This window comes from Pseudophryne corroboree, chromosome 4 (assembly GCF_028390025.1).
Source record: "Pseudophryne corroboree isolate aPseCor3 chromosome 4, aPseCor3.hap2, whole genome shotgun sequence".
Taxonomy (NCBI): Eukaryota; Metazoa; Chordata; class Amphibia; order Anura; family Myobatrachidae; genus Pseudophryne; species Pseudophryne corroboree.
This window is the reverse complement of record NC_086447.1, coordinates 814,692,160-814,706,342: the sequence shown is the minus strand read 5'-3', so window position 1 is coordinate 814,706,342 and position 14,183 is coordinate 814,692,160. Positions and strand designations below refer to the sequence as shown.

Genomic DNA, 14,183 nt, shown 5'->3' with positions numbered 1-14,183 from the left:
ACAAGGTCCCTTCAGCCCCTCCGATATAGAACCAACCTTTCTGTGGAAAAGGTCCCTTAGCCCACTTGATTCTAGCATCTACACTGCTTCCACCAGCTCCACACACAGGCTTCTGCTTCACACTCACATCACAGTAATCAGTGTAATCGCCCCCAGCCATTGCTCAGCCCTAATTATCAATAGCCAATCAGAGCGCGACGCTAAAGCCCGGATGGCAGATGTTAGTGAAAGTATAATGGCTGGCGGCGGCCGGCCCCTACCTCCCCTGTAATGGCCGCAGTCTCCCGCTGCGGGCTCCGGTGTTGCGGGACGTTATACGTTGAATCTCTGCAGGCACAGGCCGCGCCCCCCTCACTCAGCAGCGGTCTTCGGGTCAGGCAAGTTGAGGCCGCACGCCGTCTCCTAGCAACGCTTCAATCTGACTTCTGCAGACTTTACCAAACGATGTCACAGGGGGGAGTCATAACCCGGCTTGTCTGGCTTCATGTAATGGTTCATTCCACAATGCAGTCACAGCTCTGGTGTATCTCCCCCAATATGCACAGTAACTCATACTTGCCTACCTGACCCTCTCCATGAGGGAGAAAATGCTCTGTTCCTTGACGTTCCTGGTAATGTATGATTGCCATCACCTGTGGTGAAACACCTTTTCTCTGACGTCCTAGTGGATGCTGGGGACTCCGAAAGGACCATGGGGAATAGCGGCTCCGCAGGAGACTGGGCACAAAAGTAAAAGCTTTAAGACTACCTGGTGTGCACTGGCTCCTCCCCCTATGAACCTCCTCCAAGCCTCAGATAGATTTTTGTGCCCGAACGAGAAGGGTGCAGTCTAGGTGGCTCTCCTGAGCTGCTTAGAAAAAAGTTTAGTTTTAGGTTTTTTATTTTCAGTGAGACCTGCTGGCAACAGGCTCACTGCATCGAGGGACTAAGGGGAGAAGAAGCGAACTCACCTGCTTGCAGAGTGGATTGGGCTTCTTAGGCTACTGGACATTAGCTCCAGAGGGACGATCACAGGCCCAGCCATGGATGGGTCCCAGAGCCGCGCCGCCGTCCCCCTTACAGAGCCAGAAGAGCAGAAGAGGTCCGGAAAAATCGGCGGCAGAAGACGTCCTGTCTTCAATAAGGTAGCGCACAGCACCGCAGCTGTGCGCCATTGCTCTCAGCACACTTCACACTCCGGTCACTGAGGGTGCAGGGCGCTGGGTGGGGGCGCCCTGAGACGCAATATAAACACCTTCGGGGCAAAAAATGCATCACATATAGCTCCTGGGCTATATGGATGCATTTAACTCATGCCTGTTTTTCCATAAAAAAGCGGGAGAACGGCCGCCGAGAAGGGGGCGGAGCCTATCTCCTCAGCACACTGGCGCCATTTTTCCTCACAGCTCCGTTGGAGGGAAGCTCCCTGACTCTCCCCTGCAGTCCTGCACTACAGAAACAGGGTAAAACAAGAGAGGGGGGGCACTAAATTGGCAGATAAATCTATACAGCAGCTATATAAGGGAAAAACACTTATATAAGGTTATCCCTGTATATATATATAGCGCTCTGGTGTGTGCTGGCAAACTCTCCCTCTGTCTCCCCAAAGGGCTAGTGGGGTCCTGTCCTCTATCAGAGCATTCCCTGTGTGTGTGCTGTGTGTCGGTACGTTGTGTCGACATGTATGAGGAGGAAAATGGTATGGAGGCGGAGCAATTGCCTGTATTAGTGATGTCACCCCCTAGGGAGTCGACACCTGACTGGATGGTCTTATGGAAGTGTCAGCACTTTACAAAAGACTGTTGACGACATGAGACAGCCGGCAAATCAGTTAATACCTGTACAGGCGTCTCAAACACCGTCAGGGGCTCTAAAGCGCCCGTTACCTCAGGTGGTCGATCCAGACACGGACACTGACTCCAGTGTCGACGGTGAGGAAACAAACGTACTTTCCAGTAGGGCCACACGTTACATGATCACGGCAATGAAGGAGGTTTTGAACATTTCTGATACTACAAGTACCACAAAAAAGGGTATTATGTGGGGTGTGAAAAAACTACCCGTAGTTTTTCCTGAATCAGATGAATTAAATGAGGTGTGTGATGAAGCGTGGGTTTCCCCCGATAAAAAACTGCTAATTTCTAAAAAATTATTGGCATTATACCCTTTCCCGCCAGAGGTTAGGGCGCGTTGGGAAACACCCCCTAGGGTGGATAAGGCGCTCACACGCTTATCAAAACAAGTGGCGTTACCGTCTCCTGATACGGCCGCCCTCAAGGAACCAGCTGATAGGAAGCTGGAAAATATCCTAAAAAGTATATACACACATACTGGTATTATACTGCGACCAGCAATCGCCTCAGCCTGGATGTGCAGTGCTGGGGTGGCTTGGTCGGATTCCCTGACTGAAAATATTGATACCCTGGACAGGGACAATATATTATTGACTATAGAGCATTTAAAGGATGCATTTCTATATATGAGAGATGCACAGAGGGATATTTGCACTCTGGCATCAAGAGTAAGTGCGCTGTCCATTTCTGCCAGAAGAGGGTTATGGACGCGACAGTGGTCAGGTGATGCGGATTCCAAACGGCATATGGAAGTATTGCCGTATAAAGGGGAGGAGTTATTTGGGGTCGGTCTATCGGACCTGGTGGCCACGGCAACGGCTGGGAAATCCACCTTTTTACCCCAGGTCACCTCTCAGCAGAAAAAGACACCGTCTTTTCAGGCTCAGTCCTTTCGTCCCCATAAGGGCAAGCGGGCAAAAGGCCACTCGTATCTGCCCCGGGGCAGAGGAAGGGGAAAAAGACTGCAGCAGACAGCCTCTTCCCAGGAACAGAAGCCCTCCCCCGCTTCTGCCAAGTCCTCAGCATGACGCTGGGGCCTTACAAGCGGACTCAGGCACGGTGGGGGCCCGTCTCAAGAATTTCAGCGCGCAGTGGGCTCACTCGCAAGTGGACCCCTGGATCCTGCAGGTAGTATCTCAGGGGTACAAATTGGAATTCGAGACGTCTCCCCCTCGCCGGTTCCTGAAGTCTGCTTTACCAACGTCTCCCCCCGACAGGGAGGCGGTATTGGAAGCCATTCACAAGCTGTATTCCCAGCAGGTGATAATCAAGGTACCCCTCCTACAACAGGGAAAGGGGTATTATTCCACGCTGTTTGTGGTACCGAAGCCGGACGGCTCGGTGAGACCTATTTTAAATCTGAAATCCTTGAACACTTACATACAAAGGTTCAAATTCAAGATGGAATCACTCAGAGCAGTGATAGCGAACCTGGAAGAAGGGGACTATATGGTGTCTCTGGACATCAAGGATGCTTACCTCCATGTCCCAATTTGCCCTTCTCACCAAGGGTACCTCAGGTTTGTGGTACAGAACTGTCACTATCAGTTTCAGACGCTGCCGTTTGGATTGTCCACGGCACCCCGGGTCTTTACCAAGGTAATGGCCGAAATGATGATTCTTCTTCGAAGAAAAGGCGTCTTTAATTATCCCTTACTTGGACGATCTCCTGATAAGGGCAAGGTCCAGAGAACAGTTAGAGGTCGGAGTAGCACTATCTCAAGTAGTACTACGACAGCACGGATGGATTCTAAATATTCCAAAATCGCAGCTGATTCCGACGACACGTCTGCTGTTCCTAGGGATGATTCTGGACACAGTACAGAAAAAGGTGTTTCTCCCGGAGGAGAAAGCCAGGGAGTTATCCGACCTAGTCAGGAACCTCCTAAAACCAGGCCAAGTGTCAGTGCATCAATGCACAAGGGTCCTGGGAAAAATGGTGGCTTCTTACGAAGCGATTCCATTCGGCAGATTCCACGCAAGAACTTTTCAGTGGGATCTGCTGGACAAATGGTCCGGATCGCATCTTCAAATGCATCAGCGGATAACCCTGTCTCCAAGGACAAGGGTGTCTCTCCTGTGGTGGTTGCAGAGTGCTCATCTTCTAGAGGGCCGCAGATTCGGCATTCAGGACTGGGTCCTGGTGACCACGGATGCCAGCCTGAGAGGCTGGGGAGCAGTCACACAGGGAAAAAATTTCCAGGGCTTGTGGTCAAGCATGGAAACGTCACTTCACATAAATATCCTGGAACTAAGGGCCATTTACAATGCCCTAAGTCAGGCAAGGCCTCTGCTTCAGGGTCAGCCGGTGCTGATCCAGTCGGACAACATCACGGCAGTCGCCCACGTAAACAGACAGGGCGGCACAAGAAGCAGGAGGGCAATGACGGAAGTTGCAAGGATTCTTCGCTGGGCGGAAAATCATGTGATAGCACTGTCAGCAGTGTTCATTCCGGGAGTGGACAACTGGGAAGCAGACTTCCTCAGCAGACACGATCTCCACCCGGGGGAGTGGGGACTTCACCCAGAAGTCTTCCACATGATTGTGAACCGTTGGGAAAAACCAAAGGTGGACATGATGGCGTCCCGCCTCAACAAAAAACTGGACAGATATTGCGCCAGGTCAAGGGACCCTCAGGCAATAGCTGTGGACGCTCTGGTAACACCGTGGGTGTACCAGTCAGTGTATGTGTTCCCTCCTCTGCCTCTCATAACCAAGGTACTGAGAATCATAAGAAGGAGAGGAGTAAGGACTATACTCGTGGCTCCGGATTGGCCAAGAAGGACTTGGTACCCGGAACTTCAAGAGATGCTCACGGAAGACCTGTGGCCTCTACCTCTAAGAAAGGACCTGCTCCAGCAGGGACCATGTCTGTTCCAAGACTTACCGCGGCTGCGTTTGACGGCATGGCGGTTGAACGCCGGATCCTGAAGGAAAAAGGCATTCCGGATGAAGTCATCCCTACCCTGATCAAAGCCAGGAAGGATGTAACTGTGCAACATTATCACCGTATTTGGCGTAAATATGTTGCGTGGTGTGAGGCCAGGAAGGCCCCTACAGAGGAATTTCAACTGGGTCGTTTCCTGCATTTCCTGCAAACAGGACTGTCTATGGGCCTAAAATTAGGGTCCATTAAGGTTCAAATTTCGGCCCTGTCAATATTCTTCCAAAAAGAACTAGCTTCAGTTCCTGAAGTTCAGACGTTTGTCAAGGGGGTACTGCATATACAGCCTCCTTTTGTGCCTCCAGTGGCACCTTGGGATCTCAATGTAGTTTTGGGGTTCCTAAAATCACATTGGTTTGAACCACTCACCACTGTGGACTTAAAATATCTCACATGGAAAGTGGTAATGCTGTTAGCCCTGGCCTCAGCCAGGCGTGTCTCAGAATTGGCAGCTTTATCCTATAAAAGCCCTTACCTAATTTTTCATACGGACAGGGCAGAATTGAGGACTCGTCCTCAATTTCTCCCTAAGGTGGTTTCAGCATTTCACTTAAACCAGCCTATTGTGGTGCCTGCGGCTACTAGGGACTTGGAGGATTCCAAGTTGCTGGACGTAGTCAGGGCCCTGAAAATATATGTTTCCAGGACGGCTGGAGTCAGAAAATCTGACTCGCTGTTTATCCTGTATGCACCCAACAAGCTGGGTGCTCCTGCTTCTAAGCAGACTATTGCTCGTTGGATGTGTAGTACAATTCAGCTTGCACATTCTGTGGCAGGCCTGCCACAGCCAAAATCTGTAAAAGCCCATTCCACACGGAAAGTGGGCTCATCTTGAGCGGCTGCCCGAGGGGTCTCGGCTTTACAACTTTGCCGAGCAGCTACTTGGTCAGGGGCAAATACGTTTGCTAAATTCTACAAATTTGATACCCTGGCTGAGGAGGACCTGGAGTTCTCTGATTCGGTGCTGCAGAGTCATCCGCACTCTCCCGCCCGTTTGGGAGCTTTGGTATAATCCCCATGGTCCTTTCGGAGTCCCCAGCATCCACTAGGACGTCAGAGAAAATAAGAATTTACTTACCGATAATTCTATTTCTCATAGTCCGTAGTGGATGCTGGGCGCCCATCCCAAGTGCGGATTGTCTGCAATACTTGTACATAGTTATTGGTACAAAAATCGGGTTATTATTGTTGTGAGCCATCTTTTCAGAGGCTCCTACGTTTATCATGCTGTTAACTGGGTTTAGATCACAAGTTGTACGGTGTGATTGGTGTGGCTGGTATGAGTCTTACCCGGGATTCAATATCCTTCCTTATTGTGTACGCTCGTCCGGGCACAGTATCCTAACTGAGGCTTGGAGGAGGGTCATAGGGGGAGGAGCCAGTGCACACCAGGTAGTCTTAAAGCTTTTACTTTTGTGCCCAGTCTCCTGCGGAGCCGCTATTCCCCATGGTCCTTTCGGAGTCCCCAGCATCCACTACGGACTATGAGAAATAGAATTATCGGTAAGTAAATTCTTATTTTTAATCAATTACCTAGCTCACCACAGGTGATGGCAATCATACATTACCAGGAAAGTCCAGGAACAGAGCATTTTCTCCCTCATGGAGAGGGTCAGGTAGGCAAGTATGCAGTAACTGCTACAGTTAGCCTGTGGTGTGCAGGTGCTGTGTACTGATTTGTCATGTACAATCCAATACGATCACTGCCATCAGCTACACAGAGCAGAAATGCTCTTTCTCTAACGTCCTAGAGGATGCTGGGGTCCATTTACTACCATGGGGTATAGACGGGTCCGCAGGAGCCTTCGGCACTTTAAGACTTTTTTACAGTGTGAACTGGTTCCTCCCTCTATGCCCCTCCTCCAGACCTAAGCTTAGAAAATGTGCCCGGTGAGACTAGACGCACACTAGTGTAAGTGGAGCTCTACAGAGTTCTATTGGCAAAAACTTTATTAGGTTTTTTTATTTTACAGGGAAGCTGCTGGCAACAGCTTCCCTGCTTCGTGGGACTTAGGGGAGAAAGTAGTAACCAACTTCTCATTAAGTTTCATGGCTCTGCTCCCGCTGACAGGACACCATTAGCTCCTGAGGGGTACTGAACATAGCCCAAGCCAGGCTAGTGCTCACTCCCACAGCACTGCCGCCACCCCCTAACACAGCCAGAAGTCAGAAGAGTGGTGAGTATGTCACCGGAGACCTACAAGAGAGGGGCCCTCCGGTCATTGTTGGCGGCAAAAAGGTACAGCGCAGTGGCGGGATGCTGCGCGAGCATGCATCTCAAAATTACGCGCGGGGAGGGGGGGTGTTATGGGGTGCCCTGAGCCGCATGGAAAATCCTTACTCTCACTGGCAAAACGGTAAATACATGTATAGCCTCTGATTTACACACCCCAGCCAGTATAAAAATCATTGTTGCTGAGGTAGGATCGTGCCATTACAGCGCCATTTTCCCCTGCACACAGAGAGAAGCTGACAGACGCTGTTTCCTCCTCATAACAACGCTAAAACAAGTACCAGGGTGTTATAGAGGGGGGGGGGGGGAGGGGGGGAGTGTTTATTACATTGGGTGAACGTGCCTAATATTGAAATAAAGCGCTGAAGGTTTTGTATAATAAATATACATATACAATCCTCTTCATATAGGGCGCAGTGTGTGAGCTGGCAAACGCTGACATATTTTAGTGTGGGTCTGTCACCGATTGCTCCCCTGTGTGATTGTGGTGTGAAAGTTCACGTTTGTGACATGTCAGACAATGGAGGGAGCTCTTCCCCTGAGGAAGCCATTTTAGATACGCAGGAGTGTAATGTGGTGGCCCTTCCCTCACAGAAGGAGCCAGAGTGGGTGAGAAAATTACAAAGTAATATGTCAAAGCTTTCTAGAAAATTCTCTGAGTCTGAACAACAGACAAAATACTGGAGAAAGTCAGTGGAGGATGTACTATTTGCTGATCCCCCACGTCATCCACACAGGACCCCTCAAGTTCCCAAAAGAGGTCACTTGCGCAGATTATGCAAGGTGACACAGACACAGATTCCGACACAGGTGTCGACACTGGGGATTTGAGAGGGGTGGACCCCAAGTTAGCAAAAAGCATTCAGTGTATGATAATTGCTATTAGGGAGGTGTTAGAGATTACAGAAACAACACCTGAACCTGAGGAAAAGGCTTATTTTAATTTAAATAAGAAACCGGTGATAACTTTTCCTCCTTCAAAGTAATTGAATACATTCTTTGAAAAATTCTGGTCTAACCCAGAAAAGAAATGTCATATTCCTAGAAGAATACGTTTTGCGTACCCCTTTCCTGAAGAAGACAGGAAAAGATGGGATTCACATCCCATGGTAGACACCTCAGTTTCTAGGTTGTCTAAGAAAATCTTTTTACCTGCCCCAGGGTCGGCTTCATTAAGGGAGCCTGCTGACCGTAAATTAGAGATGACCTTAAAATCCCTTTATATGGCTACCGGAACGTTATTCAGGCCCACCATTGCTTGTGCATGGGTAGATAACGCTATTGAAAAATGGTCCGACAACTTGCTAGCAAATATAGACACAGTTGATAAGGATGATATGGTCTTAACTCTCGGTCACATAAAGGATTCTGCAGGATAATTGGTGGAAGCTATGAAGGATATTGGTTTATTAGGATCAAAATCCTCAGCTATGGCAAATTCAGCTCGCAGAGCACTGTGGATTCGCCAATGGTATGCAGATGCAGAATCAAAAAGGAATATTGAAGGCCTCCCCTACAAGGGTGAAGCACTATTTGGGGACCAGCTGGATGCCATGATTTCAACGACTACCTCAGGTAAATCAGCATTTATCCTTATGCAGCGGCACCTGCAAAGAAAGCATATCATTCGCATCTGATGCAGTCCTTTCGGCCCAACAAACACAAAAAAGCCAAAGGTACCCCCTTCTTCGCAGGAAGAGGGCAGGGAAGAGGTAGGAAACCTACAACAGCATAAGGATCGCAGGAGCAGAAGTCAGCCGCTGCTTCTGCTAAAACCACAGCATGACGCTGGGACTCCCCTGCGGGAGTACGATCAGGTGGGGACGCATCTAAAACTCTTCAGTCAGATCTGGGTACAATCAGATCTGGATCCTTGGATACTACAAATAGTATCCCAAGGTTGCAAGTTAGAGTTTCAAGATCTCCCCCCATGCCGATTTTTCAAATCGGCCTTACCAGTTTCTGTTCAAGACAGAAGAAATATAACGGAAGCAATACAGAAATTATGTCAAGACGAGGTAATTACCTTAGTCCCTTGGCTACTCACCTCCTAGAGGGACGCAGGTTCGGGATTCAAGCCCTGGACCCTAGTGACCACGGATGCAAGTCTCTGAGGTTGGGGAGCAGTCACGCAAGGGGAAAGCTTCCAAGGAAGATGGTCAAGTCAAGAAACACTTCTTCACTTAAACATTCTGGAGTTGAGAGCCATTTAAAACCGCCTTCTACAAGTGGTGCATCTTCTTGAAGATCGTCCCATACAGATCCAGTCAGACAATGTAAAAGCAGTGGCTTACATAAACCGTCAGGGCGGAACGAAAAGCAGAGCGGCAATGGCAGAGGTGACAAAAATACTCCTCTGGGCAGAAAGACATGCAAGAGCTCTGTCTGCAATCTTCATTCCGGGAGTGGACAACTGGGAAGCGGACTTACTCAGCAGACACGATCTCCATCCAGGAGAATTGGGCCTCCACCAAAGGTCTTTGCAGAGGTAGCAAGTCGTTGGGGTGTTCCTCAAGTAGACATGATGGCATCTCGTCTCAACAAGAAGCTTCAGAAATATTGTTCCAGGTCGAGAGACCCACAAGCAATAGCAGTGGATGCACTGGTGACCCAGTGGGAGTTCCAGTCAGTGTATGTGTTCCCTCCACTTCCACTAATACCAAAAATGCTCAAGATCATAAGAAGAGCCAAAGTTCGGGCGATCTTCATTGTCCCAGACTGGCCAAAGAGGGCTTGGTATTCAGATCTTAAGGCGTTACTGATAGAAGATCCTCCGCTTCTTCCTCTTCGTGAAGGACCTGCTTCAGCAGGGGCCATTTGTTTATCAAGACTTACCGTGGCTACGTTTGACGGCATGGCCGTTGAGCGCCATATACTAGCCCGAAAGGGTATTCCCAACAAAGTCATTCCCACACTTATTCAGGCCAGGAAAGGAGTAACGTCTAGACATTACCATCGTATTTGGAGAAAATATGTATCTTGGTGTGAATCCAAGAATTCTCCAGCGGTGGAGTTTCAATTAGGACGTCTTCTCCTATTTCTACAGGCAGGTGTGGATGCAGGCTTAAGATTGGGATCTAACAAGGTCCAAATTTCGGCCTTGTCCATTTTCTTTCAAAAAGTTTGCTTCCCTTCCTGAGGTTCAAACGTTCATGGAGGGGGTTCTGCGCATCCAACCACCATTTGTGCCTCTAACGGCACCATGGGATCTTAACGTGGTGTTGCAGTTCCTTCAATCAGATTGGTTTGAACCTCTGCAAGAGGTTGAGTTAAAGTTTCTCACTTGGAAAGTGGTCATGCTGTTGGCCTTGGCATCCGCAAGGCGGGTGTCACGATCCGGGTATCTGGACGCCATTACTTACCCTTCAGATGCCTCCTAAGGCTGGCTCAGCGTTCCAGGACCGGATCCCGCTGTTCCTGAGTTTCCACATGCAGAATGTCAGAGTGGTGATTTCATCAGCCGCGGCCTCCGCTGTGCCCGCGTGGTTAAATGTGTGCTTGTCAGTCTGGCGTCTCCTGTCTCCTGTGGCCGGCGTCGCCATTACTGTTTCAATTCTCACATGGATTACAAACCAAACTTCCCTCCAAGTGTCTGCATGGGCGCAGCCATCTTGGATTTTGTCATCTGATTATTTCCACCAATCTGCTGTCTGTATTGTTGATTTGCATAATTGCCTAGCCAACCCCTTCCTTGCTGCAGGTATAAGTATGCTGTGCCTGAGCAAGGAAGGCGTCAGTGCTTTGGTTGTCTAACCTAGTTCCAGTTTGTCTCTCTCCTGTGGTTGTCTTCCAGGTTCCAGCTCCTGTCTCCAGACTTCTGCTATAGAGACCCGCACCAGCATTCCATCTGCGGTGTAGCCTGACTCTCCGATCCATTCTGGACTCACCTGTTTCCAGCTACAACAATCACCTGCTTCCAGCCCAGCTTCCAGCAGTGTACAGCTTCTCTTAAAGGGCCGGTGTCCTTTCTGCAGTTTACCACTCTCCACCGGTATTATTATTTCACCGCTCTCAAACAATCACCTGCTTCCAGCCCAGCTTCCAGCAGTGTATAGCTTCTCTTAAAGGGCCGGTGTCCTTTTCTGCAGTTTACCACTCTCCACCGGTATTATTATTTCACCGCTCTCAAACTCCAAACTTCATTATTATTTCATCGCTCTCAAGTTCGTTTATTATTTAACTGGTTCCAGCCAGTATCCACTCCGTACCAACAACAGTCTGGTTCCAGCCAGTATCCACAGCAGCCGTTTTACCTTCAGCAGCCCAGCCTTTCCTGGAACATCAGCTGGTACGATCCTGGGTTCTCTCCATTGCTACAGTCAGGCCTGGTAAGGACTTTCCAACTAGAAGATTATAAGAACTGTCTCACACTACCAGTGCCTGTGGCCCTTGCCACCCTGTAGTACCCAGGAATTGTATTTATCCTCTGTTGACTTTTATGTTTCCTTTTACTGCTGCTGTGTTACGGAGTTTGTCATAATAAACATCATTGACTTTTATCCTGGTTGTCGTGGTCACGCCTTCGGGCAGTTATTCTACATGTTACTTACATGTCTAGGGGTCTGATACAACCTCCCAGGTTCCGTTACATCTCAGCCCCTACAACTGAGGCTGCCTCCCGTCAGCTCAGGCCCTCAGTTGTGACAGCGGGTGTCTGAGTAAGGGGCCTTGTCTCACAAGAGCCCTTATTTGATTTTTCATGAAGATAGGGCTGAACTAAGAACACGTCAGCAATTTCTTCCAAAGGTTGTGTCTCCTTTCCATATGAACCAACCTATTGTGGTGCCAGTGGCTACTGACACCTCGGCTGTTTCAAAGTCCTTGGATGTGGTCAAAGCTTTGAAGACTTATGTCACGAGAACAGCTCGTATAAGGAAAACAGAAACATTGTTTATCCTGTATGATCCCAACAAGATTGGGTGTCCTGCTTCTAAGCAGACGATTGCACGCTGGATCAGATGTACGATTCAGCATGCTCATTCCACGGCAGGATTGCCAATACCGAGTTCAGTAAAGGCCCACTCTACGAGGAAAGTGGGTTCTTCCTGGGCGGCTGCCTGGGGTGTCTCGGCTTTACAGATTTGCCGAGCAGCTACTTGGTCAGGGGCAAACACGTTTGCTAAGTTTTACAAGTTTGACACCTTGGCTGCTGACGACCTTAAATTTGGTCAGTCAGTTCTGCAGGAACATCCGCACTCTCCCGCCCGTACTGGGAGCTTTGGTACATCCCCATGGTACTAAATGGACCCCAGCATCCTCTAGGACTTTAGAGAAAATAGGATTTTAATATACCTACCAATAAATCCTTTTCTCGTAGTCCGTAGAGGATGCTGGGCGCCCGCCCAGTGCTTCTTTTTTCCTGCATTATGTTTTTTCTTCTTACACAAGTTAAGTGTTAGTTAGCAGTTGCTGTAAAGTTATTCATGCTCGTTGGCATTTTTTGAGTTGTATGCCATGTTGTGCGGCATGGTTGAACGGTGTGAGCTGATGTGAATCTCGCCACTAGCTTAATGTAAATCCTTCTCTCGAAGTTTGTCCGTCTCCTCAGGCACAGTTCCTATACTGAGGTCTGGAGGATGGGCATAGAGAGAGGAGCCAGTTCACACTGTAAAATAGTCTTAAAGTGGCGAAGGCTCCTGCGGACCCGTCTATACCCCATGGTACTAAATGGACCCAGCATCCTCCACGGACTACAAGAAAATAATTTACCGGTAGGTATATTAAAATCCTATTTTATTGCACACAAAATGATTTAATTCCATTTTCATTATACTACTGATATCCAATGGAAGAGTCAATGGATCGCTGTAGAAACCTGAGGTCCTGCGGCCGTCCCACTTAGTGTTCCCACTTTTCAAATTCCTGATTTCCTGGTCTTAAACTAGTCCTGCTCAGATTATCCATTATCCCTGTCACTTGGCTTCACAGGAAATGCCATGAAAAACCATACCCACTGCATATTTTTTTAATATTAAAACATTTAAAAAAAATAAAGACATTGGCCCCCACAGGAAAAAATAAAACACACTGGCCACCACAAGAAAAAAGAACAAACACATTGCCACCCACAGGAAAAATAAACAAAACACATTGGCTCACACAGGAAAAACAAACAAAACACATTGGTTCACAACTTCACACAAGAAAAACAAACACATTTGCCCTGTTAGAAAACAAAAACAAATACATTGCCCCCCACAAGAAAATAAACACATTTGCCCCCACAGGACTTGATCTTAGCAAAAGCAGTGAACAGTACAGGTCTGGTGTTTGGCAGGGTGAGAGAGTCTTTGGAGACAGGTCAAGTAGGTGACAGGGTGATTGTGCGGGGACAGGTCTGGTGGGTTACTGGGTGAGCGAGTCTACAGGGACAGGTCTGGTAGGTGATGGGCTGAGAGTCTGGGGCAGATGTGGGTGACAAGAGAGTAGGCAGGTCTGAGCATTCACCATAACATCACATTACTCCTCCATTATACACCTCACGTTCCTCCACACAGGCAGCACTAGAAAACTATTTATTTATTATTTATTAACAGTTATTTATATGGCACACACATAGGCCCTCATTCCGAGTTGTTCGCTCGCAAGCTGCTTTTAGCAGCATTTCACACGCTAAGCCGCCGCCTACTGGGAGTGAATCTTAGCTTAGCAGAATTGCAAACGAAAGATTCTCAAAATTGCGAATAGACATTTCTAAGCAGTTTCTGAGTAGCTCGACACTTATTCTGCCACTGCGATCATTTCAGTCAGTTTCGTTCCTGGTTTGACGTCACAAACACACCCAGCGTTCGCCCAGACACTCCCCCGTTTCTCCAGCCACTCCCGCGTTTTTCCCAGAAACGGCAGCGTTTTTTCACAAACGTCCAGTTTCCGCCCAGAAACACCCACTTCCTGTCAATCACACTCCGATCACCAGAACGAAGAAAAAACCTTGTAATGCCGTGAGTAAAATACCAAACTTCTTAGCAAATTTACTTGGCGCAGCCGCAGTGCGAACATTGCGCATGCGCAGTTTGCGGAAAATAGCTGCGATGCGATAAAAAATAACGAGCGAACAACTCGGAATGAGAGCCATATTCCGCAGCGCTTTTACAGAGAATATTTGGACATTCACATCAGTCCCTGCCCAAGTGGAGCTTACAATCTATATTCCCTACCACATGTACACAGACA

The 14,183-nt window shown here is 48.5% G+C and overlaps 1 protein-coding gene across 10 annotated transcripts in view; it reads right to left on the bottom strand.

The window, feature by feature from the left end:
* Positions 1-652, bottom strand: part of WDPCP (WD repeat containing planar cell polarity effector) — an 804,278-nt gene extending 803,626 nt beyond the window's left edge. For 5 of the 10 annotated variants that reach the window (XM_063918450.1, XM_063918455.1, XM_063918457.1 and 2 more), the window contains exon 1: positions 564-650. In XM_063918450.1, the coding sequence (XP_063774520.1) occupies positions 564-629 (66 nt within the window). In that variant the 5' untranslated portion in view covers positions 630-650. The other 5 variants (XM_063918456.1, XM_063918460.1, XM_063918461.1 and 2 more) reach the window with 4 other exon arrangements.
* Between the last annotated feature and the right edge of the window lie 13,531 nt (positions 653-14,183).